General features: G+C 39.9%; 1 protein-coding gene across 3 annotated transcripts; it reads left to right on the top strand.

Annotated features, from left to right (window-relative positions):
• The first annotated feature begins 30 nt into the window (after positions 1-30).
• On the top strand, positions 31-27851 carry LOC139287981 (guanine nucleotide-binding protein G(q) subunit alpha). 3 transcript variants are annotated; one of them, XM_070909208.1, is made up of 7 exons: positions 31-340; positions 16415-16599; positions 17880-18034; positions 19895-20023; positions 22123-22252; positions 24781-24934; positions 25605-27851. In XM_070909208.1, the coding sequence occupies exons 1-7, from the start codon at positions 205-207 to the stop codon at positions 25793-25795; spliced, it is 1080 nt and encodes a 359-aa protein (XP_070765309.1). In that variant the 5' UTR covers positions 31-204; the 3' UTR covers positions 25796-27851. The 3 variants fall into 3 exon arrangements, with proteins under 3 accessions (XP_070765309.1, XP_070765310.1, XP_070765311.1); XM_070909209.1 differs by lacking the exon at positions 19895-20023 and adding an exon at positions 19220-19348; XM_070909210.1 differs by lacking the exon at positions 31-340 and adding an exon at positions 12847-12859.

The raw sequence follows: 27851 nt of genomic DNA, 5'->3' as shown, positions 1-27851 counted from the left end.
TCAAATATTTGACACTTGACAGCAGTTGTCCGATCAACAAGGAAGGCCAGATTCTGCAGCAAGCCTATCAAGCTCGATTATCAGCGTCTGGATATAACTTGTTGAAAAGGGACTGTTGCTCAGAGGGGTTTTCATTTATTTGAGACTTTGTGTGAGGTGTAGCCCGGCGCCCCTTGTCAGACGGGCTTTTCAGCTCATGCGGTGATGACTTTAGACTCCATGATGGCTTGTTGCCTGAGTGAGGAGGCGAAGGAGTCCAAACGAATCAACGCTGAGATCGAGAAACAACTCCGGCGAGACAAGAGAGATGCAAGACGGGAGCTGAAGCTTCTTCTGCTGGGTAAGCCTTCATGATCTAAACATTGGCACGGCCGGACACTTCATATCTACCTCTGATACACACACAAACCAAGATAGTGCCTAAGCTGCTGATTTGATTGTACTGTAAAGGTTTTGCATGCAAAACACTGCACCCACAATTGCACGAGCCACATTACCCTGGTCACCACAGGATTTGTCTGTGATGCGATATGCAAACCAAAAGTCAAATGTGGTTCACATGGTGTTTCTAGTCTAATGGAGGTAGTAATGGGAGACGTAAGAGCAGCCATTGGACCCAGGAATTTGAGCACGTTTATTAATATGTATGTATGTGTGTATATATATATATATATATATATATATGACTAAAGGAAGTTTACACCAACATCGTGTCTGTAGGGTTTCCTCAAAGCTACTATCTTGGGTCACAGAAGTTCACAGGAAAAGATGGGATACAACTCTTCAGCTAATGATTAGATCACAGCTTGTGTCACAGTTTTGGGTGGCTTCTCTTTTACCTCCAATATATGAAAGCCCTTTGACATTGACTGTCTGGTTGATGACAGGCTTATAAACAAGACAAGTTAGACGACTACTCATAAGATAACAGGAGCTTGTCTTCACTACCTGGTGACTCTCCTTTTATTAGCATGTAGCTATGTTGCTTTGAGGGTATTTGGCTTCATGTCAGCCTTTTCAGCCTAGTTATGTGACGGTTATTCAGGCTTCTCTTTGGCTATGGTGTGCCTCTGCTACAACTCGCAAAACACAACTAGACATTGTTTTTATACAGGCAAGACACACAACTACATTAGAAAATGGGTTTTAACATTGGTTCTATTTCTGTCAATCAACTCTTCTGTTTGAAGTCATAGAAATCCACATGGTTAGCCTAGTGTATGTTAGTAGTCAGTCAAAACCATAGGAGTAATTCTGAATTGCATAGGTTGCTTTCCTTAGCTAAACACTCAGGCATAAGTAAAGCTTTTCACAACCAGCTGTCAACAGTCTCCTCTTATTAATACCCTTCCTGTAGTCATATTACCATAGTTTTATCTGCCTGTAAAACATGGCTTAAATAATGAAAAAGAGTTGGTTTTAATTAACTCTGCTACAAGGGAGACTGCACTCTCTTGGTATCTGGTCTAGGTGGCCCTCTCTGGGAAATAACAGTTCTCCAGAGAATGGGCCGTGCCATCCACAGACTAATTTCCATGTTTAAAGAAGAGTAGCAGAGCCATTGTGCGCTTTGATGTAATGTTATATTGACGGAGGAAGCTATTCTTATGTTTATTCCACTCTCCAGTTAAAGTTCAAGTTTAGGGTTAGCTACAGAACAGCATAACTAGAACTAGCAGGGCATCGGTTTCAACAACAACTAGTCTGGAGATGGTCGCCGATTGGATAGTTCGGGAGGTGGTTTGAGCAATCTAGCCTGAGTCCAAGGCGCATACGTAATCTTCACTCCCTTCAACTTTAACTACATCATTAAGTGGTATATGGAAGCTGAAATGAAACGGGAATACACTGAAATTAGCCATCATTCTCCCTCTCTCATTAAAGCGTCGGGAAGAAAGTGGCTCCAGCGGTATCCAAACATATGGTCATACAGAATGTGCAACGAGCTGTTGTATCTGATTCCTGATCAGCGCTGAAGTGATGAGAGCGAGAGAGGACGAGCAAAACTATTATTATCACTTACTCATAATTGATCATTGCATTTCATGTGTTTGTTTTAGTTTATGAATAGTTGCAACTACTTAGCAAAACTCTTGTAATTAAAAGTGAGAATGTGAGCTGCATAGTTTTTTTTGTAAGTATACATCTTTACATATTTTTAAACATGTCTTATGTATTTATTAGGTTTTATGTTAAAGTCTGTTTTTACTTGCGAGGCAAATTTCCCCTTAGGGACAATAAAATTAAAATTGCATGTTGAATCTGCCAAAGTGCAAAAGTTATTCTTATTTTAGCGTTTTTAGCCATTACCAAGGAGCTTCAGATGCATGTCGCCTGGGAAAACCAAGACAAATGCAGTCGGATTTGTGATCTGGCTATACACCTATGTGTGGCTAAGTGTAAAGAAAAGCATATTAAACTGCAATTGTAAAGTGTAGATGCGGTCTTTGATTAGAGGATTGTTAGATGCTACTACAGCCTGACAGATACTGGATTTTTGAGGCCAATACCAATATTGATATTTGAATGTTGCTAACCACCAGTTCCTATGTCATGGTCAGTATGTGTATAATAAACCAGATGTATATATGCTCAGCTCTGTAACCAATATAAAATAAGAGATATCAAACTACTGGAATCTGTGGATATTCAGTGATATTAAAGCACTTCTCTACTTGTAAAATGGCCTTTCTTGTGAGTTCATGGTTGGCAAAACACAAAAGGCATCTGTTGGTTCAGTTGGCCAACATATTTCCAAACATTGATTAGAAATATATAAAAGTGTTGTTGGCGGAGAAACATATTGTTATTGTCCTGCTCACAGATGAGATGCTGGGATGGTGACTCATTGAAAGAGATGGATTTGGAAGACGTCCCTTTTCTGTCCTCGCAACCCGAATGTTTTGATGAAAATGTTAAAGTACAAATGGCCATTTTTGTTTTTTACATTGTGGTGGGAGTCTGCTGTCACATTATTTAAGCTTGTGTGAAAAGGATCTAAGCACTATCTAGCTACTGTGTGAGTTATAGTGCACTCTGGTTGTCTCACTTCATTTGGAACCTATTATGGACCTCTTTGATCCTTTTTATAGACCTTCACACATAATGTAGCTTTTTATTATGTTTTTGGTTGCATATGTGTCATGTCTTGAATCTTTTATCTACAGTGGCTTGTGACTTCTTAAATTCACCATTATTTTTTCCCCTATCTGTGACAAAAATATCAAAGAAAGTTTTGATGATTTGCCTGCTAATGTTGCTGTTAAACCTTGCAGCTGTAACAAAATATTTCAGTTCTCATCAGAAAATATTCAACCATGGCATTTCTGACTCACATTTGTTGATTACACAGTTCTAAATTGCCTATGTAGCTCACAGTATTTTATTTAAATGGTTATAGTTGTCTGAAGTTTAGGTTGATGCAGTATGAAATACTTAATCTGCGACCTATAAGGAGCATTGGTGGTTTTGTCTGATGTTTTAAGCGGAGGCAATTATTCCAGCTGTTTATCAGCAACAGACTGGCTTTCCTCAGTGGTGGTGTTAGCTAGTGCATGGTAGACATGCAGGCTGAGGAAGAGCCAGGGTCAGAGGAGTGCTCTGCCGCCTGCTCTGTAGTTAATGAAAGTCACAAGTAATTAAATGTGTACAGCCGGAGCCCAGGGAGCTGCAGTAACAACACCAGTTTGAGCTTTCCTCAGTAAATAGGTCCTTTTTTTTCCAAAATGTGGGAATGACTGTGTTTGTTAGTGTGATTGTGTCAAACTGCTGATGTTGATTTTCACATTGGTATCTTCACTGACTGAACTTGGAAGATGCACACTAAAGTATACAGGAGATCTGATGATAAGTTAGGTTCCTGTGCAATGGCAAGGCTCTGACAGTTATCAGTAATAGGTCAGCTCATTTCCTCTTGATCTTGAATTTGATCAGTTTCTATAAAAACTCCTCTTTATTTCTCGTTAACAGGATATATTTTCATGTTCTTGTGATATATTTTTCTCGGGATTATGTCATACCAAGAAACGTAACTACGTACCAATGTTATAATAACATGAAAGTATCATATACTGAGAAAAAAGGTAGTGCTAGAAAACGAAAAGCATATGTTACACATTGTGGCAGTGTGCAAACAGCGACTTTCACTTTTCCAACATGGATCCACTGTTGACTGAAGGTTAAGTCAGTCGTACGGATGAAAAACCTGTAAAACACGTACTAATGCAGTACTGCAGTACTGCACAAATGCCACGTCGGTTTTCTTCTTCTGTGGAAGTGTATTCATATTGTGCAAACCTGTCACAAAGCAGACAAGTCAGGAACATTTGATTCAGTAGTATTCAGTAGTAATGCGTTTTACAAGCGAAATAAGATGTTGTACCATCTCTCTCTTCTCCTTACTAAATCTAAAATTGTCATGTCAGCATTGTGTACGTTTGAGACCAGTCTCTGACAAATTAATTGTTGTCTCATCATTTTCTAACCATCATGACCAAATATTGCCTTTAGATCACAGTCAGCCAGAGCTTTTAAGAAACACTGTTACATCAGGCCACCAGACAAATACAGGCTTTCCAGCAGAGCATCATAGCAGAGGTGTGTCACCTCGCCTGAAATGAAGACGCCCATGCTAATGTCAGAAGAAATAAAACTAAAAAAGCAAATGTGTCAGATAACACAGCAAAAGCCATAAATGTACGTATATATTGAATGTCTAGACCAGACACTGTGAGCCCCTCCCAAAATTGAGACATCTGCAGCCCTCCAACAACACCCTCTGCTTTAGGACTGTCAAACAAATATTCATAGTGCAACACAAAAAACGTTAATATTAATGGATTTTTGTCACATTATTATTCTTTGTCTTCTACTTGGGGTACAAAAATGTTTTGAAACTACAGTTCCCATGACGCTTTGGGGGATGTAAAGAGGAAGCATAATGTTGCCATGGATTCAGTGAGTTAAGCTGTGGGCTCCACGTTTTTGCAGCCTATATTTGTTTACATTTTGGCAAATTGGCATCATATTTTTGACATATTTTGTTCAGAGTGGCTGAAACAATACTGAAAATGCTTGGCTGAAACGACACATTAATTTCCATCATTTATTGTATGAGCATGCACAAGGGTTTTCACCTTTTAAAAAAGATACGTGCAAATGTACGAAAACTAACTGTTAATATGTTTGAATGAATATGAACACATCCCACGTATCCTGATTCTTAACTATGTTGTAGATTGATATTCTGCTTGACAGCTTACAGATGACGTCGGTGGGGTTTTCTAAGGCAACTAAACAAAGTCCTCCTTTATCCATAATGTTTCCACAGAATACAACTACCAGAAACTTTGGATACAAGGTTCCTCTTTTATTAAAGATAATCCTTATGATGGAGAATTTCCTTCTTGTTTGTTAGAAAACAGTTATGACACATTAGCAATAATTTGGAGTCATGTTTCTTGATATATCTGGCTCATTAGCTGCTAAATACTGCACTATGTGCACCAGCTAGTCGCTAACTGTGTCTGTCTGCTGTTTGAAGTTAGTCAGCTTTACAGCTTTTTCACTTAGACAATGGCTGCCTGCTGTGGCCAAAAATGACACTCTGAGAACGATGAGACATTATTGGAGACCATTGTTAATATAAAAATATTGATTATAGCCACTGTAATATAAAAACAATACACTCAAAATGGGAATAGAATCTTGCAACTTAGCTTTTGCTCTGTCATGACAATCAGTTCAATATGTTGGCTTCATTTGCATTAAACTTTATGCTATGTCACCACAGGTTCAACATACACATATATAGGCATTTTGAGTCATTAAAAAACGTTAATTAAGTATTAATTAAGTTTTTATTTGATCAGCATCAAATAACTTGTCATGTAAAACATTACGTACATTTATATATTTTTAAGGAGGGATTGTTGATGCAGGACTCGGCAGCAATACTATGTCTAGTACAGGAAACCACTCCCGAAAAACTTTTAGCTCTGAGCGAAATTAGTTTGAACTTTGATCTAGTTTTGTCATTCACCTTTTCAAACATGGTTACCTAGATTCGACCCCTCTTGTGTGTAGTCGCTGCCTGTCTGAGTGTTAAACACAGCGCTTGTTATGTGAAAGCTCCCTATGAAGAACGGCAGGGAAAGAGAGCGCCTACTACACCTAACTCTGTACACCTGAACGAGCGGAGGCCCCATGCAGCACAGGATATTTACCTGAACTCATAATTGAAATGGGAGTCAGGATACTGTATATATACACACACACTGAGCACACACTTCATCTGTCAATGTGCACACCAGTCAAACAGGTCAGTAGTATCTGGGTTAATGAGTGTTTGTTTTTTGGCAACACCCAAGGATGTCTCTTGCATGGGCCCTACCTACGCCTATTATGCTCTCTCTTAGTAAGTCTTGCAGTAAGCCAAGCAGATTAGCCCTGTGTTAGCCATATTTATTTGGATCTCTGTTAGCTGCTGCCCAGGTAATGATAGGCACGGTGGGGAACATAATTGCAGACAGTACAGATGAACAACCCACACACAGGATAAAATAACCCAAAAGAGACTTTGTGAGAGTGTGTGTGTATGTATGTACAGTAGCATCGTGGGCCATCACAGGGCTGCCCTGTGGTATCCCAGCCATCCTCACAGGCACAATAGCACTGCTGAAGGCAGAGCTGGCAGATGCCTTCCTGCATCCTTACTCCCACAACTGTATGTCTAACAGCACTGACTGACTCTCAGCCAAGGTTGATAATGCTAATCATCACCCACGTGAGCTTATTTCCCAGAAATCTCAAATTGCTAGACTCATGCAGCCTGACCTGGCGCTCTGGTGTGGCTGTGCCAACTAACTGCCGGTTAGTTTAGCCAAATGCGTTTTGGTTTATATTGAAATATTTCCACCATCCACAATCCACCATGAAAGTCACATGCACTCTCTGCTCTGTTCCGCTTAGCAGTTAATTGTGTCTAAACAGATCAAATCCTTTCAACCAGTTATCCTGGCTGTACGTCACCGCTACCAGTGGAATACAGAATACATTTTCATTACACTGCTCAATAAATTACAGCAAGGACATCTATTTATTTCTTTACCCAATATGACTTGTGTGGCACCTTTTTCCTCTCAACAGGAAGCATTGCCAGTCAATGGTGGTCAAATGTATTTATTTTGCTGGGCATTAGGGGTATATAGTTGTCATCCTGTGTATTGCTTCATGACTGATTTAATCTGCTAATTAATCATTTTCTCAATTAATTGTTTAGTCTATGAAATGTTGAAAATTTGTGTGGAAAAAGGCCATTTACAATTTCTCCAAGCCCACTGTGATGTCTGTAATTTCAACCAACTGTCCAAACATATTCATTTTAATTTAATACTTTAATGAAAGTATTAAGTATTACTTTAATTTAAAATGATCAGTTGCAACTCTAATTTGGTCTGGATTTCTATACAGTACAGTATGTAGAGGTCAAAATGCAAGCTTGGACATTTCTGTTTTTGTCGTCCTCCAGCTCCAGAGCTCCAGACTATTTAGTTGTGTTTTGTGTCTGTAATGTGTGTTGCTGTTGAATGGCATTGCATTTTACTAAGAAGTGTTTTTTGTAATTTTTCTGCTCTATTGGTATTAGTTGTGACTATAGCTTAATGTTATAGGCAGCCAGAGTAGAGCCTATGATCCATTAGTGCGGTAACGTATATGAAGGACTTGTTGGTCCGCTTTGAGAATGGGTGGCGTAAAAATACCTGTACTGCATCAGCCATCCCAACCATTTATGTATGCAGTCCTAAGCTTCTATGCCCCGTAGATGAAAAATTGAGTTTCACAGTGTGGTACGAAGGCAAGACAGGTAGGTGTTCGTAGTTCTGCACTGTTTGTCTGGCGGCTCTGTTGGTTGAGCAAACTGATGTTGACACACCCAGAGTTTTGTCAGTTATATGGCAGTCGGGGCTGTGAAAGACTGCCCAGTACTTCTCATGTCACTGCCTGTCTGGCTTGTTATTACTGAAACGTATGGCCCCATTATTAAAACATCATATCACTTAATGTCTTCATTTATGTCTGAGGTCTATGGCAGAGGGACGACTTGAAACTTATGAAAAAGACTGAGCTGTTGAATCAACCAGCAACTGTGGCTTTTTTCCGTTTGTTGACTTACATACTAATGACCTGATGTTAATACCATATGAATGACATCCATAAGTTGTAACACTTGTTTTATCAGTTGAGTGCCTGTGCGTGTGCGTGTGTGTGTGTGTGTGTGTGTGTGTGTATGCACATGTGTGCATATGAAAATCAAACAGGTCTGAATACCTAAAAAGACAAAAGCTTCAAAGTTCTTTTGAATGTTTACACACTTGCAGAGGGCAAGTTCAGATAAGTCTTGGACAAGGAAGAAGGAAGTGAAGTTCAAGATGGATCACAATTAGTTGAGGCAAAACCTCTGTCCAGTGGGAAATACTGCTGTGCCAGTACACCACGCGTTTTGATTAAATGGGAACCAAAATAGGCAAAATGATTAAATTGACATCAAAGTCCTTTTTAGAAGGAAAGTATGCCAGGAATGTTCTCAAAACTGGAACAGAGATCCTGCGCTTGTTGCCCTACTCTCTGTTTCCTTGTCATTCTTTCTCGCAGCATAGATCTAGACTTACAGTCCATTTGCCCCGTGCAGACACATTTCAAACATCCAAATGCAGTGCAGGAGAGACTCTGGTCCTCGTCCCTCTCACCATCATTCAGACAGTCTTTGAAGTGAGTAGATGTAGCTGTAAATGCCATGATGAGGACGATTAGTTGGCCTGGCAGGTGTCTCGTCAGCGCCTGGTGCATCTTCTTCATCTTAAACAAAGAGATGGATGTGTTTTTAATTTTAAGGACAAATTAAGTTTTTTCTTTTCTAAAGATGATGACATGGGCCAAAGATATGTACCAGAGGCGGGATATTTTGGTGAAGGGGTTCCATCTTGTGACAGGGAACAGTGACATGGGAAACGAATATGAAACAATTTTTATCTCTCACACACACACACACGCACACACACACATACTCTTCTGAAGCACGCAGGAGTTACTATGTCCATAGCAGCTGTGCACTGTAGCATCTGTTAATATGGCAATCCAAGTATTACAGTGACGCTGCCATTCAGGAAGTCCATGCTCAGACGGTAAAGTTGGGCGAATTGTGTTTTTGGTCGGCCGATGCTAAGTAGCCCAGGGATGTAAAAGTTCCTGAAGTGCATTTGTGTTTCCACCACATCTCAAGAACCATAAAGATTAGGCAAATTAGACCGACGATGGATTAGCGACAACTTTGTTTCATAAGGGATTTATGTTGTGTTTTGTGACTCACTGTTGTGCAAATGTGATGTTTAGATTAAGGAGATAACACCTGTTCACTTTTTAGCAAGAACCTGCTGCATTTCTTCTCACTCCATCTTTCTGTTTTAATGACATACGTAATTGCATTGAATCAAACATGCTGATAGATGACAAGTTAAAGGAAAAATCAGAATAAATTAGTGTAGAAACATAACAGACGCTTCCATACAGGTCACAAGGAGTCACTAAATGGTTTGAGAATGAAAATGATGTGTAACATATGTTACAGCCTTTGCAGTCACCAGATCTCAACCCAGTTGAACACTCGTGGGAGATTTTTGTCTCATGTGTTTGACTGCGCCAACAAAACACTAAATAAGGACATTTCTTTTGGAAAAATGGTGTTTGCTAGAAGTCCAGAGACTTGGAGAATCTACGCAAAGGAGCATTGAAGCTGTTCGTGGCTCAGCTTATAGTGGTCCAACACCTTACTAAGAAGTTTCTTTTCTCTCACTGATACTGTCTCACTCTTTTTTTTTTTTTTTTGTCCTGCATTCAAAATCTTGCTAAAGTATTAAGTACAGAAGTATTAACAGCCTAACTAACTAGTTCATAGTTACAAAATTAAAAGTACTCATTATTAAGCAGTATGGCGTCTGTCATTCATTACAACCTAAGGAGCACTTGCCGCTGGTGAAGGTGGAGCCAGTTTTAAGTACTGTAGACTGTTGGGTAGTTTAATCTATGACTGTGCATCATGTAAACTCATTTTATAAGCTCATTGTAGGTTTACTGTGTAAGATCTTAATCTGCAAAGTAACTGCAGCTGTGCAGTGAAATGAAAAGTACAATATGTTCCCTTGAAATGTTGTGGGTTAGAAGTATAACATAACAAAACATGGAAATACTCAAGTAAAGTACAAGTACCTCAATATTGTGTTTAAGTACAGTAAATGTATGTTGTTACTTTCCACCTTTGCATTATATATATATATATATCTCAGTTAGTGCTTTCTGAGTTGCAGCAGTCGTGAAACTTGTGTTTGTCAAATCAGTGTGCTCAGAATGGTAAAGTTAACCCCAATAGTTCCTGGTCCAATAGAACCAGGTAGTCAGCAGGGACCTTTTGGGATGCAGGAACTATGACCCAGGAGCTAAGCCCAGGATAAGTTCCTAAAAATGTTTCTGGAGAAGTTCCTGCATGCGAAAAGGGCAGACAGCCTTTCAGTCATTGAGTTCCTGTACAGTCAGACAGGCCTTCAGCAAGCCTTTCCCAACACTGAGCTGAAGTGGACATAGCTTCCTGTTTGATGTGCTTGGGGAAGTTTTAAGGAATGATTTACTTGGAGCGCCCTTCTCCTCCGCTCTGTCACACTTTGCACCTCCTTCCTTTCACGCTCGTCTCCTTGACTCTCTTTTGTTCTTTCCCTTTCAACGTGGATGCCAAACTCTGCTTCGAGTTATTACTCTTCATGTAAACCGTAGCTGAAATGTCTGTTGTGGCCTCCAGCTGGCCCGACCCAATGAAACGGATCTGTTTCAACTATTTTTTTTTGCTGTTCTTTGTTAAGTTAATGGTTATTTAGAACCGGAATGACTAATACCCTGGTCAGTGCTCGATGCGGGCAGAGTGACATAGTTCTGCTGCGGTTACTGGTCATGGCTGTGTGATTATTGGGCTTCTCCTCACCCTGCCCTCTCTGGCTTTGCTGTGTTTGGGATTTCAAAACTGCTCAGTTGTCTAGTGAGCCTGTATTGGTCTCAGAACCCTAATGTTGTGAAGCTTCTAATTTATCAGCTTACAACATATAAAGTCATGTGGATTTTGTCTGACGTATCTTTCATATGCTTTGTAATGGGATTCGTCACACCACCACAACTTCAATATTAAGTTGTTGTTTTAAGAGCTGCAACTAAGGATTGTTTTCATTCTGCCCATTATTATATTGATTAATCTGTTAATCGTTGGGCCTTTTAAAATGTCATAGGATAGTAAAAATTGTCCATCTCAATATGGTCTTGTTTTTTTTTTTGACCGACAGTCAAAAACCCAAAGATATTTGGTCACTGTCACTTGAGGCAAAGAAAAGCAGTAAAAATCTTCACAAATGAGAAGATGCAACCGGAATTTTTGGGCAATTTTGCTTGAAAAATTATTGAAACAATTAATTGACTATCAAAATAGTTGCAGATAATCTAATTGATTAATCATTTCACCTCTAGTTCTTTTAATAATGAGATATGACCATGAAGGGAGAATGGTTTTTTTCTTGGTGAAAACATGATATGAGACATGATGTTCAATTTTGACTCATTTCAAAATGACATGATAACCCTTTTTAATTGTGGAGAAACCCGTTTTCTAAAAATGTGCATCGGTGTTAGACTTTAGATAGTAGTTTGTGTTTTAAAGAGAAACTCTCATCTTCAGGGATCATCTCAATTTGGAGACTACAAATTAGTAAGAAAGCTTGCATTACAAGCTGTTAGACATGGAGTTTGAAAGACGTGGGAATTTTACCAAACAGGAAGGATCTAATGAACAGATGTAGGATCCAGCGTTTTTGGATCTTAACCCGTACTCGGTACTAAAAGTTAGGATATCTTGGTTCAGCAGAGTTTCTGCTTTGATTTAGATCACTCTTTATCCCCCAACTTACTGGAAATACAATACTAATACTTATAAATGACCTTTAAGTAAGCTGTACATTAATTTGTTAAAACAATTGTTTTGTAAATAATTAGAATATTGTGAACTGTGACATTTCTAGCCAAGATGATTGTGCTGTTGTTTTTACATTGACAAGTGCCTACATACCTTTCATACATAAAACGTATATGGGTGAAAATACCATATAGAGCACAAAGTGTAAATAAAATGATATGCAGTCCAATACAACAGCTCTGTAACAAATCTTTCCTTCATGAAGGTAATAATGTTCAGTTTTTGTTGTTTTATAAAGGTGTTGATTCAATTGTATGATCATTTTGGAGGCTGCAGTTTGTGGTGCTGTTGAATAGTTTTGTGTTAAACAGAGATGTGTTTCTGACATTTTTTCCATCCCATTTAAATTGAAGAGGGTAGACCAAACAAAAACTGAACATTATAACCTTCATAACAGTTTATCACAGGGCTGAATTAGTTTTAGCTCAGTGTACCTGACAAACTAGCAAATGACTGTATATAAGTATATATATATATATATATATATATATAAAGTACTTTCAGAGGACAATAAGATGCTCATAAGATTAAAATCTGTCTGTTATTTGCTTCCATAACTTTTTAATTCCCATAGAGTGCTGGCTGAGGACATTGTGGGATTAAGAAATGTTAAAACGCTAAAGTTGCATGTTTGACTGGGCTCTGTGGAGTCAGCCTATCAGCTGGGCCTATCAGCTGGTGTTTTCTGCCTTGTATTTATGAGTCCAGTGCAGGAGTTGCCATGGGAACTAGCATTACCCCTCAGGAGTAGCTCCAGTGAACGTACAGTAGCTTGTCCGTGAGAAATGCTTCTGCTGGGTTTTCCAGTTAGGCAGGAGCACAATGGGATCTGTTGAATTAAGCTGATCATGCCTGCAAGACATGCCCCTCTTCTCTGGTTGTGTGTGTTCGATAGTTTAAATACACATGAATACACACACACACTCAATTAACCAACAAAGCTGATCTATCTATACCATGTCCACTCCCTTCATTTATCTGCTCGTCAGTTTTAAACTTGCCTCTATGTTCTCAGTAACACCAATTTAAGGAAAAGGAAAGCCGAGAAAATTCTGTGTTTTTCTTTTCTTACTCCCTCACATCCCAGTAACTATCAGCTCTAGTCAATGAGAAAGTGAACTCTCTAGTCCTGCGTCTTGACAATTACTATTTATGTCCCTCTCTCAAAGACATACTCTGTCTGAGGGGGAAACTCCAATGTTGCCTGACCTGCTTTCCACTGTGAAAGATCCTGTCTGGTTAGAGGGCAGGCAGCGCTCGGGAGACTCCTTCACTGTACACTCCACTGTGCTCTTCAGTCAGCAACCGTCAAACTTGACTCTCATCATCCTTGGAAGACATGTCGGCTTTGCCTTGGGAATACCAGCTGCACTATATAACACAAAGGACATTCCAAGTTCTGCTGGACAATGTAGCTGTAAACATTATCAGTGTCACTAGTGTTTCGTTTTTTCCCCCTAGTTTGGTATTTTGCTAATTCCCGATGTGCAACTTTATCTTTCACTGCTATCTCCCACTGTTGGTCCAAGGAGGCTGTAAACTACAGCGCATCCCCTTCAATAGATACAGTGTCATATCTCTTTCTTGTCCTTACCGTCAGTGTGCCTCTATGGACCTCAGTGTCGGTTGGTCTACTGCTTCAGCCCAGAAATATCTTAACTATTGGATGGATTGCCGTGAAATTTTGTACAGATGTTCATTGTTCCCAGGTGATGAATCCTAATGACTTTCTCGATCCCCTGACTTGACATCCATGAATTTGATATTTGTGGCTTTGAGTTAAATGTCTCAACAACTGTTTGATGGATAACGGAAAATTTTATTTGTCCAGTACTTTGGTTTATGACTAAATACCTGCACAACTAACCACATTCCTTTGAACCTGAGCTGTACTTTGGTGCTAATTAGCGAGTGTTAGCATGCTAACATGCTAAACTAAAATCGTCAACATAGTAAACATTATACCTGCTCAACATCAGCATGTTAGTATTGTCATTGTGAGCATATTAGCATGCTGACGTTAGCATTTAGCACAAAAAAATGGGCCTACGTGTAGCCTCAGAGCCGCTAGCATGACTGTAGACTCTTAGTCCTGTTTCACTTGCCAATGAGAAGCATCAGCAGTGGGCCGAAACAACCAGGAGCGTATTTTTCCAAGTCTGTGATTGTGTATTGGGCTCTGAGCGCTGCCAAAACACAGGTAACCTACAACTCAATACTGTGCCTGAACGCATCCTATGTAGACACAGACGGAGCACTGAGGCTACTGCTGCTGCTCTGCTACCGTGCTACGCCTCCTGTGTAGACACAGTGTAAGACAAAATAAACACTGAGGACAGTCACAGCTATGTCGACACAGAAGGTAGTACCTTTTGTGTAAATTAACTAATTTGCATGAAATATGTTCAGAAACTACTTATTCAATCTTCAGGCTGCAGTCTTTTGGTCTGTGGGAGCATTATATTGATGTTGATTGATTCTTTTCAGGGGGAAAAAAACAGGCAAAAGCAGGCCATGCAACATCACCATTCTTAATGTGTGTCAATCACCCTTGTGCATGTCTTTTCCATATGGCAAAGAGTAAAAGTATTATGGCATAATTTAGATTTGGGCATTTATATCCATGTTGTGTTACATAAAGCTTCCATAAGAAATAGCAAACCTAGTTACAGCTTGTCATATGTAAATTAAAGATGCTTAGGTTTTTGTGACTGTTCAAACAACATGCTGCCTGCAATTTGAAAGTCATCCATAGATCCATAATGAAAATAATTGTCAGTTGCAGCGCTGGTTGAGATCAGTAGAATAAAGACGAGAGTGAAAGGTAGAGACTAGAGAGTATACATGTAGCTGTAACTGCGGTGACTCAGACTTGAATGTTGGGAGAAGTGAGATGGAGAGATGAGTGGTGGAGAGCTCGGGCAGGGTTGTAGAGGAAGAAAATAGATGGTGGAATGGGGGTGGAAGAGAGGAGGATTGCTCTGCTGAGAGAGAGAGAGTTGCATAGTGAAGCTAGAGGTTGAGTTTGGGTTAGACCGCTACCTGCCTTTTGAATGTTCCTCTTTGGTTGATGACCACAGTATACAAAATTTGGATGCTTCCATGTTGACTTTGGTGTCTCGTGAGTGGTAGTTTTCTCACTGCAGATGCCCACATTAAGATACAGAACCTGCTGTGGAACCTCTCAAAGAGAAGTTGGTGTGTGTGTGTGTGTGTGTGTGTGTGTGTGTGTGTGTGTGAGTGTGTGTGTGAGAGAGGGATCTGTGAAGTTCTGTTTCTTTCTTTTTCTGCGTGTGCGAGCAAGTTTCTGTCTCTATGACTAGGTCTCTCTGTGTGTTTATGCATGTGTGCATATGCACGGTCACTGTGATACAAAATTGGAGGAGTGAACTCGGTTTACCCAGCTCTTTCTTGAGCTGAGGTGAGCCGTGCAGCCCTCATGTGGTTACTCTGGGCTGCTCCACTTACTCAGACTGTCATTTGAGCCTCTGTGGTAACCACCGCTAAAACAATGATTGCATTGCATTGTTACATTGCACATCTCAGGACATTAGAACCAAGATGACAAGAGAAACGCTGGCTAGACCGCAATTAGGCCCAGAAACATCTGTCTCTATATAATCACTTGTAACTCTCACATGTCACATTTCGTAATCCAGAATTACCAAAAAAAAAACATTAGTAATTAGCACTTGAGGATACTTAATGGTAAGAAAATGTATTTTAACAAGAAGTGAACTAGGAGCTGACACCATGTGGATGAATGACCAGTTCAGCTAAACAGCACGTATTGGTAAAACACTGACTAACTGAGTTGGCATTGAGGTCTGGACCACTGCCTGGGGGCATGATAGTGCGGATTCCTTCACAGCCTTGTGTATCAGCACCAGGGTGTAAGTGGACAGTCAAGGTCAGCCTGATGCAAGGACCTGCCAGTTAATTGCCACAGAAATTTGAGTTATATAAAAAGGATACAATTTTACCAAGTAAAATTATGCTTTGTTGACTCTGCAGAGAACACTCACAGGTCTTTTTTGCTCTTAGAGCAGCAGAAATACATTTGCTGACTACATTACTGTGAAAGAGCTACTACATAATATCGTATCGTGGATGGATTACAGCTTGTCTTTAAAAAAAATTGTCAATACCCAAACAAATGTTTGAATACATTACTCTCATACTTATCATCACTGTTCCTTTCTAGTTGGCTTTCTTTCCCAACACTGTAGGATACTATAACTTTCTATTTTGTTCCTGGGTTAAGTCAAGGGTGGGAAGAAAACTGTTGGCATCTATTTTTGACCCTTTTTCAGTTATTGGCTAACCTCCTGTGTCTTCTTGTCTTCCTCTCAGGTACTGGAGAGAGTGGCAAGAGCACCTTCATCAAGCAGATGAGAATAATCCATGGGTCAGGCTACACAGATGAAGATAAGAAGGGCTTCACCAAACTGGTCTACCAGAACATCTTCACCTCGATGCAGGCCATGATCCGTGCAACTGAGAACCTTAAGATCCCGTTCAAGTACGAACAGAACAAGGTGCGTACTGTCAAAAGTGTCAAATATTGTTGTGTGATGTGGTGTTAAAATGGATATCCACATCCAAACACTTTGTTATACTTGTTTGTGAGGCACATACATTACTGAGCAGCTACAGAGAGAATGAAACATGGCTCCATACAAATTCCTAAACTCAATTATAGAAATATTTAAAGACTGAAAACTATGTTCTCAATCAGCTTTTTCTCTCCGATATTCTCAGGGGCTTTAAGATGCAACCTGATTAGCTGATGTGATTTAAAGGGGAACTCCAACGATTGTACTCATCAAACTCTGTTTACAGTTTGGAGTACTACTGCATAGGTGAAAAAAGTTCTATGCCTTTTGTGGCTCCAGAGGAAGTGATGTCACTTGAGTCAGAGTTGGTTGGGGCAGAAAAATTTTAAAATTTAAATATAAAAATAAAACTCTGGGGATGTGGAGTTTGAAAGAGTTTACCAGACCTCTGTAGCCTGCTCCACATCTCTGCTTGAGCCTCAAGGCTACATTAGCCGCTACTAGCATAACGCACTGAATCTCCGACTGAACTGTCTGTGGTTGACATGCATTGTGGGTAATGTAGGTGTCAGATTTTGATAAGGAGGAAAAATGCCTGGAACAAAATGCTATCTCTGGTCCTGCTGCATCGATTTGATCTGTCGTAACGTTATTGCTAGTTTCATTTACGTTTCTGACATTTAGCTGACTCTTATTTTTGAATTATTATTGGTGAACCCGTAGAAGTTCATTGTCATTGTCATGGTCATGAACACAAATGACTTCATCCAAGCAACAGAGGCCACTCTGTCTTGGTGTGAATTCTCATTCAATCTCCTATGAAATGTCTGGCCACTGTTGTCAGCACGGCCTGTAATCAGTGTGCTCGCTTGCTCAGTCCAACACAGTTAATCTCATGCAGGCGACATTCAAGTAGATCATAAATCTAGCAGTAAGATACGATATAAAGTAAAATAAACTCCTCTTCTAGAGTGAACTGTGCCCTTTGGTATCTTATCACTATAACTGAATCCAGGCCACGTACTTTGTTCTAGAGAAGGGCAATTTAAAAGTGCTACTACTAAGGTAGTAAATGTGGCCAATATAGAAAGACATGATATTTCCTTGGAAGTCGTGAGTTACTAAGAAATCACCTGTCACCACCCACTTTGAGATCACTTAGGAATTTCACTCATGAATTTAAGTTGTATAAAATCCACAGTTACTAAATTGACATGTTGTTAAAAGTGTACTTTTTTTGCTTTGTTTTTTTGTTCTCCCAGAATAATGCCCAGGTGGTGCGTGAGGTGGACGTGGAGAAGATTTCCTCATTCGATCAGCCGTACATCGGTGCGATAAAGATGCTGTGGGCTGACCCTGGCATCCAGGAGGCCTATGATCGCAGGAGAGAGTACCAGCTCTCTGACTCAACCAAATAGTACGTCTGCAATCTATAAATCTACTAGAATGATTATTTACTTTGTTTAAAAAGTGGAGAAGTAGTAACACAGTGCAACTTTGACATCCAACATATCTAATACAATGTGACGAAATTAGTAAATAACAGTTATTCAGTCACTTTTTTTTGAAAACATCAAGTTCAAACGAATTTGAAATGTCACATAATTAATTCCAATGAATTCAAATGTACGTTGACAACAGTATTTTCGTAATTTTATTAACTTTGCTCCACTCGTCTGTGGTGCCTCCACTGCCTCGCTTGCATGGCAAGCTAACAGGTGAGTCCGCAGATTTGTTGTCGTTGTAGAGTAAGGCAGCTGCTTTGTACAAAGTCGACAAACAGGCTTATCTTTGTTAGTTACTTTGCCATCTACGGTGTAGAACCCCAAGTAGTTCCACACACTGCTTCTCAAATGCTTTGATGTCATGATTGTCCACTGGGGACGGCTTTGCTCGCTGGTGTCCTCTATTTTCATAGCAAACAACATAACATTACTACCTTAGTTCAATGATAGGTCAATAGGGCATGCAATAGGTCAAGCTGATAGTCAGTTTCTAGAGCTCTCTACTGCTTCACAAGGCAAACCACTTCAAACGGTCTGTTGTGCTTATAGACTCTACATTTTGAACAGTTCAAGTATCAACTTTTCCCCCCACCTTTGAGTGAGTGTTTGAATTTTGAATGAAAAGTGACAGCTCTATTCAGTCCATGAGTAATGGAATGACAGACACATAAAATGAAGTTGCCAGATGTTAATAAGCCTTTTTCAGCAGTTTCCTATCTGTGTTGACATGCACTCGACTGGAAGAAGGAAGGGCAGATGGGGAGAGTTGGGGGGGGGGGGGGGGGGATGTTGGCAGGTTTATAAACGACTGCTAATAATATCAGGGCTAATTCCAACCTGCATTAATCCATTTCAGACTAATGTAGCTCCTTTTAAAAAGTTGAGCTTATGCATAGATGTATTTGTGTATTTTCTTTTTTATGAACTACTGCTGGCTATATGCATATTTGTTTGACTTGTTTTGTAATTGTATGCATTTTTGACAGAAAGCAATTGTTTGCGTCTGACGTTTATATATACATGTGGTCTCATACTGCTGAGACTGGTGGTTTGCCTACATGTGCATCTCTGTCATATGTCCCCCTCCCCTTCCACAGTTACCTTAGCGATGTAGAACGAATAGCCTCATCAGGGTACGTGCCCACTCAGCAGGACGTGCTGCGGGTTCGAGTGCCGACCACAGGCATCATTGAGTACCCATTTGACCTGGAGAATATTATCTTCAGGTACTGGTGTCAAGTGCTGCCCATGATGTCATTGGTTGGCTAGCTGTTCGACAGTTGGTCAGCCAGTTGGAAACCCGTCGATGCCGCTATCTCCATCTACCCTGTGCTGCACAGCAGGGCTCAGCACTTTAACACATCCCCGATGGTACACTCTCAAAGACTGGCCTCAAGAGCATCATTTTTATTTTCACCCAGGCTGTCAAAGTTGGCCTCTGGAGTGCTAAATCATCTTTTTGGAGTCAAGTTAAAAGCTCCTGCTTCCCTAAACCTTCACAGTGTGCACTTTGAGGGGGAGCAGAGGATAGAATTTAGGAATGTTTTGTCTTTGGGAGCTGCCATCAAGGATCAAGCTGAATTTCTAAGAGAAAATCTGGGGGTAGAGGTACAAAGCGTCACCTAATCCCCTCATAACTCTTGGGAATGGTTTTCTGTGGTTACATCTGGACTGATCCACTTGCTTTTGGAGGGGGTGTGCTGTATCTGCTGTTATGCTTCACTTTCTCTTTCCTCCCTCTTTCTGTCTCTTGTTGTCCTTCCTGTCTCTAGCTATCTAAGTGATCTGGATCGTATTGCTGAACCGTCCTATCTACCAACCCAACAGGACGTGCTTAGGGTTCGAATCCCAACCACTGGGATCATAGAATACCCTTTCGACTTGCAAAGCATCATTTTCAGGTAGAAGAAGAACTACACTTCTTTGACTAACCCCGCTTTTGTACCCTAATAGTGTTCTGTTTAGTCTAAAAGGCCAAGTCTCAGTCAACATCACCTCCAACATGTTTTATGTCCCCATTTTGTCTTAATATGTCCCCAATCCATTCTGTTATATGCAGTACATTCAATGTGCAACATTACAGTAGATTCTAAGTTAAGAGTTTAAACACATAGTGAATCAATTAGTTGATGTACAGAAAATGTATCTGCTACTCTTTTAATAATTGATTAACCATTTAAAGGCGTTATCCTTAAGACTTCATCTAACAGTAAACAGTGAGGCTGATATCAATGAGATAAAATTGAGTATGTGCATGCATCGTTTCCTGTCAATCCGTTATACATAGGCAGGCAATCTGAATCCAGCACTGGAATGGCGGACTCTGCCCCTAACCATAAACAGTACTTAATTGATAGGTAATTACTGAATTTGAATTAGATAAATGACTAGTGCAGGAAAAATGCAGACCATGAATAGTATCAAAGATGGGGTTTGATTTCATGAAAATCTTAAACATCATAAAAATACCAAATATTCCCTAGTGTATGTGTTTAGAAACTGGGAGGTTCATAAAGGCAGTATTTTTATGTAAAAATCCTTCCTAGTTTAGTTCTGTGGAGACACAGCTTCCAGGACTTGGCACAGAGACCGTCTTAGGACCCGCCACCAGTACGTAGAGCAGCTTCCCTTCCTCCTCCTCTAACAAAAAAAGAGAGAAGATGAGGAGATAGAGATGGGCCCAGGGAACAAGAGCGATTACAGAAGAGTGCAAATCGATAGGAAGCCATCATGTCAGCCCCCTCCTACGCTTGGCAAGACTAGAAATAACTCTGCTTGCAATGAGGTTGTGCTGAAGAGGTTCCCAGCAGCCCTGCTGCAGCTATCCGATAGGCTCTACTCTGCTTGGCTGTGCTGCTGATGGTGAATCATTACATGCTTTCAATGACATCAGTTTTGTGTTAAGAGACTGAAAATACAAATATGAAGTGGGAATTTAAGTGAGGTTTCAAGTTTTATTGGAAGAAGAGCATAATTATTGAGCTTTCTTAATTTAATTTGTTTAAATGGGCACTCAAACAATCTGACTTGTGCCCTTTCTGCCCCTCCTCCTTTCTTATCTGGCAGCATTAGGTCTTCAGTCTAATTTAATTAGATTAATTTCCCTTTTCTTGGTTTTAGTACTAATTTGAGGGAAAAAAACTCTCGCATTCTTCAATGTTTCTTCCTGATTTTTCCTGATCTCTTTCCCTTAGACCACTCCCCTTGTCCTCCTCCGACCTCTATCTGTTGCCCTCACACTAAGCACCCTTGTAGGCACTCCTAACAAGAAAGCGTTTTGTACTACTTTCTATCTTTTGCATGGACTCTCCTGCATCTACTTTGTGGAGAAAGGAGAGAAGGATGGCATTGTTAATAAACGCACACACACTTCCTTGTAGTCATTTTGGTTCACCGCAGGGAAGGTTTGCTCTGTCCTCTCTGTGGTTCACGCTGCAGATTCTTCGGTTCACGTTTCTTCTGTTCATATTCTCGGTGCAAAAGGGGTGTTTGACTTGAACTACACTACACTCATTAGATATTATGTTAAAGCAGTAGTAATAGTCTGACTATACTGGCCTTGAAATATATTTATTGGCCACCACTGGATATAAAGCTTAGTGTAAATGAAAATGAAAAATATAGGCAACATTTTACAAGGTGAATGCCTCTTTGCACTGATATTCTTGTCCTGAAGTGACTCAAATCGTTGGCTCATGGCCTCAGCCGAGTCACTTCAGGGTTTCCTCTGGTGCTTCTGTTACGAATTTTAAAGTAATTTAAATGAAAAGTAATAAATATTAAATTGATTTGGGGCATGTGCATTCTGATTTTCTGTGGTTCAAATTTGATTTGTTTGACACTCATTTTAGTTCCAAGGATTTAACTCTCGTTAGGCGATTGTTTGAAATGCATGCTGACCTGATAGATTTAGAGCTAATTGTAACTTATTCTCTGCTATGTGATTCTGTGTGCCCTCCGTTTGGTGGCTCTCCATCTCATTCCATCATGTTCCAATCAGGATGGTGGATGTGGGGGGTCAAAGGTCAGAGAGGAGGAAGTGGATCCACTGCTTTGAGAACGTCACTTCTATCATGTTTCTGGTGGCGCTCAGCGAGTACGACCAGGTCCTGGTGGAGTCGGACAACGAGGTGAGACAGAGACGCAGAAATGGTTGCGATTTCTGAATTGTTGAGTGCGTACGCAATATTTTATCACACTATATTCTTAATGAGGCTTCAAGACTTGTTGTACTTTGACAAGCTATCACATGACATTTGCAGGTTTTTCGCTCTGGTTTGTGAGCAAATTATTTAGCTTCCATACAGCTAGAATGGGATATTAAGATAAGATGGAATTTAATTTTTCTATATTTATCCAGAGGAAAATGCTGCAGTTGCAGTACAAAGTGGGAAAGCGTGCAAATCCAAAATATACACAATGCCAAAAGTATAAACAGGTTAATGGTAAGGATAATTCTTGTTGAGTTACATATACATTTGTATGAGAAGTGGCATATAGCTTTATATGCACAATATCAAATCTGAAGTACAGGTAAGTATATATGGTTAATTGTCTGCTCCACTAAAAGCAGAATGAATATTGGACTTATTTATGTCAGGTGGACAGAAACATGGACTTCAAATGAATTATAATGTTGCTCTGTGTCTGCTAGATGTGTAAATAAGCAACTGTTTGCTAACACGTTCACCATATCAACTTTATAAGGTCATAATATGCCAATGTTGTATTTACAACTCGCCCCCATGTGGTCCAAAAATCAATTAATGCAAGTTTGAAATTCATGGTTTAGGAGCGACCATTATGTAGTTTAAATGCAATTATCTGATTTATGTATTCTATTTAACTGCCATATGTCACTTGGATTGGATGTCTTTGGGGGTACCCCCGCATGTACACCCACAGTCATGTTTATTGAGTCACAACGAACACAAAGGAGGTCTTCTATCTCTTTACTCGCTCTGACTGTTCAGAATTAACGCTAATAAAGCTAATGTGATCAGCCCCTGCATGCCCTCTGCTCCCCTGCTGACAAGAAACCCTTTCTCTGACCTGGTCATATGACAACTGGATTTCATAAACCAGAGCCACCTGCCAGCTTGACTCACTATATCTGCTGTACATCACTGCAGCTTACCAGGGTCCATGTTTGTCCACTGTGGCAGCAGTTTGTTAACTACACACACATACTGTACTTTATCTTCACTGGGCCTGCTCAGGTGTGAGGCCTTATTAAACACACAAGGACAGGAATATGTTTTCATTTTTGCAGGTTGCTGTTTATTTGCTTTTCCTGCTTGTAGCGTGTACATGGTCACAGGTGGTAGGCCACATTAGACAATTTTGATACTGTTACTGAGCTCTGTTTCTAAATGGTTGACGGATAAGACAAGGCCGGGCAGCGTTTAGGCTTTAGTCTGCAGAGATTATCTGGTCGTGTTGACAGACTCAAGACTGAGACTTTGACCCTTAAGACCAGTCAGAGCCTGACGAGATTGTTTCCAAACATCTTTGATTTCGTCGTGCCAGGATCATATTATGACTCACCAAGACTAAACTGTGGGAGGGAAGCTGGCAAGGAGTTGAGATCAGACAGACTAGAAGACTCATGTTTGACGACAGCGCTTAGCTTTTAATAGTTTGTATGAGTAGGTTTCCAACTCCAATTGCTCCACTTTTCATGTTTGCTAGACAGTTTTGTTTGGAGGATTAAATCTTGAATGGGGAACGTGTCTCAATTAACATAACATTGTCATTTTTGTGGTTGTTTTGACAATCTCGAGTGTTTCTCATCCGTTACTACAATAACCTGTATTCACTGTAAATTCTACTTTCCAACTACCACATCATGACGACCATCCAACTACAGTCCATCACTGTTAGCAAGCTAATGTTTTGTGTTTGACAAATGTAAACACAGTGTCAAATTATAACCTAACAATTACTTATTTTTTGTGCTGTCATGAAGGGTTAGACAAAACAACCATATAATAAGAGAAAGTAACATGTTATTGCAGGTTTGGGTAAATCAACACTCAGTAACTGCTCTTTTGTTTTGTCATGTATTTGTCTTTGAAGAGAAACTGAATGTTAGTTTCAATTAGCTGCATTTTTATTATCCTTGGCAGTATTTTTGAATTAAGTCCTGTTAATGGCACAAGTCCAAACAGAAGACAACAAAAATACTGTCCATAGTGAAGTTTATTGCACTGGAAATCACTCAGTTATGTTGAACATTGCCATTAGCTGTATTCAGCTAAGTCTTTAAAGTTTCATAAAATATAGATGTAGGTAATTAGCAAACAAAGTTGAGGTTATTCCCCCCGAGGGTAGCAGCTAGGATGGGCTGTACTTTCTCACATTAACAGACTCACCACCACTAACGCCTTGGCAGCGTTTTAGAGACACACAAAGGTGTGTTCAGTGTTGGAGCTGCTAGTTGAACGAAAGCCAAAAAGCTTTTAGGGATAATCCTGAATATCTAATGTGTACCTTGTAATATTGATATTAATAATAGCATCAGACATTAAAAACCCTCAGGCTCTGTTTAATGATTTCATTCACAGTAAAGAGTGAATTGAGCAGAATTTGAGAAGTCTTGTGTTCTGAATGTATCCCAACCCTGTTTTTGTTTTCCTATGCCGTCTCTCTCTGTTAGAATCGTATGGAGGAGAGTAAAGCTCTGTTCAGGACCATCATCACATATCCCTGGTTCCAAAACTCGTCCGTCATCCTCTTTCTCAACAAGAAGGACCTGCTGGAGGAGAAGATCATGTATTCCCACCTGGTTGACTACTTCCCAGAGTTTGACGGTGATTTTTATTTTCATAAAAACCTGTTGTTTTTTTTTTGTTTTGCCCTTATAATTTATTACACATCTTAACTACAACATACATTTCATATAGTGTGCTTATCCCTGAATGGTTGTGTAGTGTAGGACCATGCTGTGACCTGCGCCTCAGCAGTGAATGAAATTCCAGGATTTGCCATTGAGCCATCAGTCAAACTCTGTCAGTAATGCTCTGTCTGTGTCATTTTTTTTCTTCAGTCTACCTTTAGCTAGTAACTTCCATTTTTAAAGGCCTATTACTGTTATGAACGTCAAACTGCTGCTTAACAGTGAAAGTATCAGTATCATTATTTACACACAGGGTGATTTTTTTTTTTTTCTTCACTCTCAATCTATAACTTCATCTAGGCAGGAACCTTTCGCTTATATTTTTGATTGTACAGTGACACCCTGTGGTTATAAGGCTGTACTACTACAATGCAAACTGGTACTTGACTGAACATGGTGGTGTGAATGAAGCAATGCCCATTCACCCGTCACATCAGTCTTATCTAGAATGCTAATATTTTAACTCATAGTGAGAATTTGTGAATTTAAATAATGATAAAATGACACTAAAGAACAATAAAGGTTCAATGATGCTAAGATGATGCTTTATAGAAGCTAATACTAATGGTCTGTTCTTCTCCCAGGTCCCCAGCGGGACGCCCAAGCTGGTCGCGAGTTCATCTTGAAGATGTTTGTGGACTTGAACCCAGACAGTGACAAGATCATCTACTCCCATTTCACATGCGCCACCGACACGGAGAACATCCGCTTTGTCTTCGCAGCTGTCAAAGACACCATCCTGCAGCTCAACCTGAAAGAATACAACCTGGTGTGAAGAGAGAAATGGAAAGAGAGGGAGAGGGAGAGAGAGCAAGAAAGAGACCTGCAGCCCCACACACACACAATGCAGAGTCCACTTCTAGAAACACACACATCTGCATGAAACACACTGCTGCTCAAAGAGTAAAGCGTTGCTTCATACTTTACCAGACCAACACTATCCATGTTCTGTCTCTACTGTCCACTTAACTCCTTGGTTGTTGGTTTGCCCATTTTTTAAACGAATGGTTATCTGTTTTGTGGTTCTAATAATTGCTCCTCTCGTACAAACACACATGAAACACTCAAATATAACACTCCCTCCATTTGTCCCCCTCTCTTGGGGTTTTAGTCAGCTCTGGGGCTCCTCTTGGCCCTCGTTCGGCCCTCGTTCGGCCCTGGGTGTGCCTCACATTATTTCTTTCTTTACACTACATTATCACCAGTGCTTGTGTGTTCGAGGTGGGTAGAGGGCCTTCTCTGGGTAGACTTAAGCTTTTTTGGACAAAGGGCTCTCTCCCCCTTCTTATTTAACCCATGCATGCTATACACTACAGCATGAGGGCATGAGGCCAGGCTGCAGACCCTGGACTTTGCTCATCTGCAAAGGGTAACTAATTATGATGATAGGAATATATTATCAGGCAGTGCTGGGGTGCAGTGAGGTACTTGGTTCCCCTGGGTCTTGAATTGTGTATTTGAATTTTTCTTTTTGTCACCCCTGCCCCAAACCAGAGCACAGAAGCTCTGGTTGAATGTAAATAAAGTTTTCGTGCTGCTCACAGACAGTGAGGGCTAGACAGAGAAGACTACACACTCTCTGTAGACTTTAAATATTTTCAGCTATGTTAACTTCTTGGTTATATTATTACTGCTATTGTTCTCCGATTAAAAGTGAATTGAAGATGACTACTCAAAGGAATGCAGCGCACCAGAAAAGAGTCACAATATGTTCCTTTTACACTATTCCTCCTTTTAAAGTGTCAGCATACATCATGAAACAAAAGAAAATAATAGACAACACTACCGTTATTCATGTACTGTATCAACTCCCCTTTCATTTTGTATCACATTGCCAACTTAAAACCACGCACTTTTTTTTTTTCTGTAAAAAATTTAATTATGTTGCCAGTATACTGTTCATCCCTAAAATGTTTCAGATACTAACAAAAACACATTTGGAAACCGGTATTGCCAAAATTAAATTTTCTCTCGTGACGGATCTTTCAGATGTTGATGGCATAACAACTCATTTTGTGTGGCATTTTTTCATGTGGACTGTTCTGTCTGAATCACACGTGTATTAGTACTGTGATTTATTTTCTTTGTTTGCTTTGGCGGTGTGAATAATCTTCCTGTACACCGCGTGCGGATGATAATACCAGATTAGTACAGTGCAATAGTCGGTTGTAGATGAAATAAAGCTTTTGCGCTGCCAGTTAGCTTAAGTCACAAGTTGGTCTCGATCATCCATATGGCTTCTCTTCGTAATCAACTTTATTTTGCCATATTATTCGGCCAACATTTGATAAACTGTAATGGATAGCAAGAGAGTAAATAGTTCTTTTTTGTATGTCTAATTTATCAATCAGATCTACGTTTTGTTGATACAGTAAATGAGACTTCCTCCCTAGTGTCGGCTCAAAGTTTTTCCAACCTAGGAGACGGGGGGAGATTTTATACTGCTGTAAAATATCAAAACTATTTTATGGACAAGTGTTCTATCTTTCTAATGATACATCATATATTTAGTTGTTGCGGTTCTGTTTTGAAATGCTTGGCAATGGAAGATACTGTTTTCCATGTCAGGTTTGTGCTTTATGCAAATAGGAAAATGAAAACAAGACAAAAAACTTAGTGGTTGAATATTTACTGTTCAAGGATGCTTGCATTTTTTTGTAATTTTTAAGGATATGTGTTGGCTATTGGTACCAATCCCATATCGTGTCTCCGGCCTGATAGTTGTTTAAATATTCCATTAAGCTGAAAATTGATAGATGGCTCTTTTTGTCTTCACAATGTAATTCAGGTAAGTTTTCATAACTTTTTCATCACAAGGGCTACTACTAGCA

The sequence above is a fragment of the Enoplosus armatus genome, chromosome 7 (assembly GCF_043641665.1).
Source record: "Enoplosus armatus isolate fEnoArm2 chromosome 7, fEnoArm2.hap1, whole genome shotgun sequence".
NCBI lineage: Eukaryota > Metazoa > Chordata > Actinopteri > Centrarchiformes > Enoplosidae > Enoplosus > Enoplosus armatus.
This window is presented reverse-complemented; position numbering and strand designations above follow the sequence as displayed.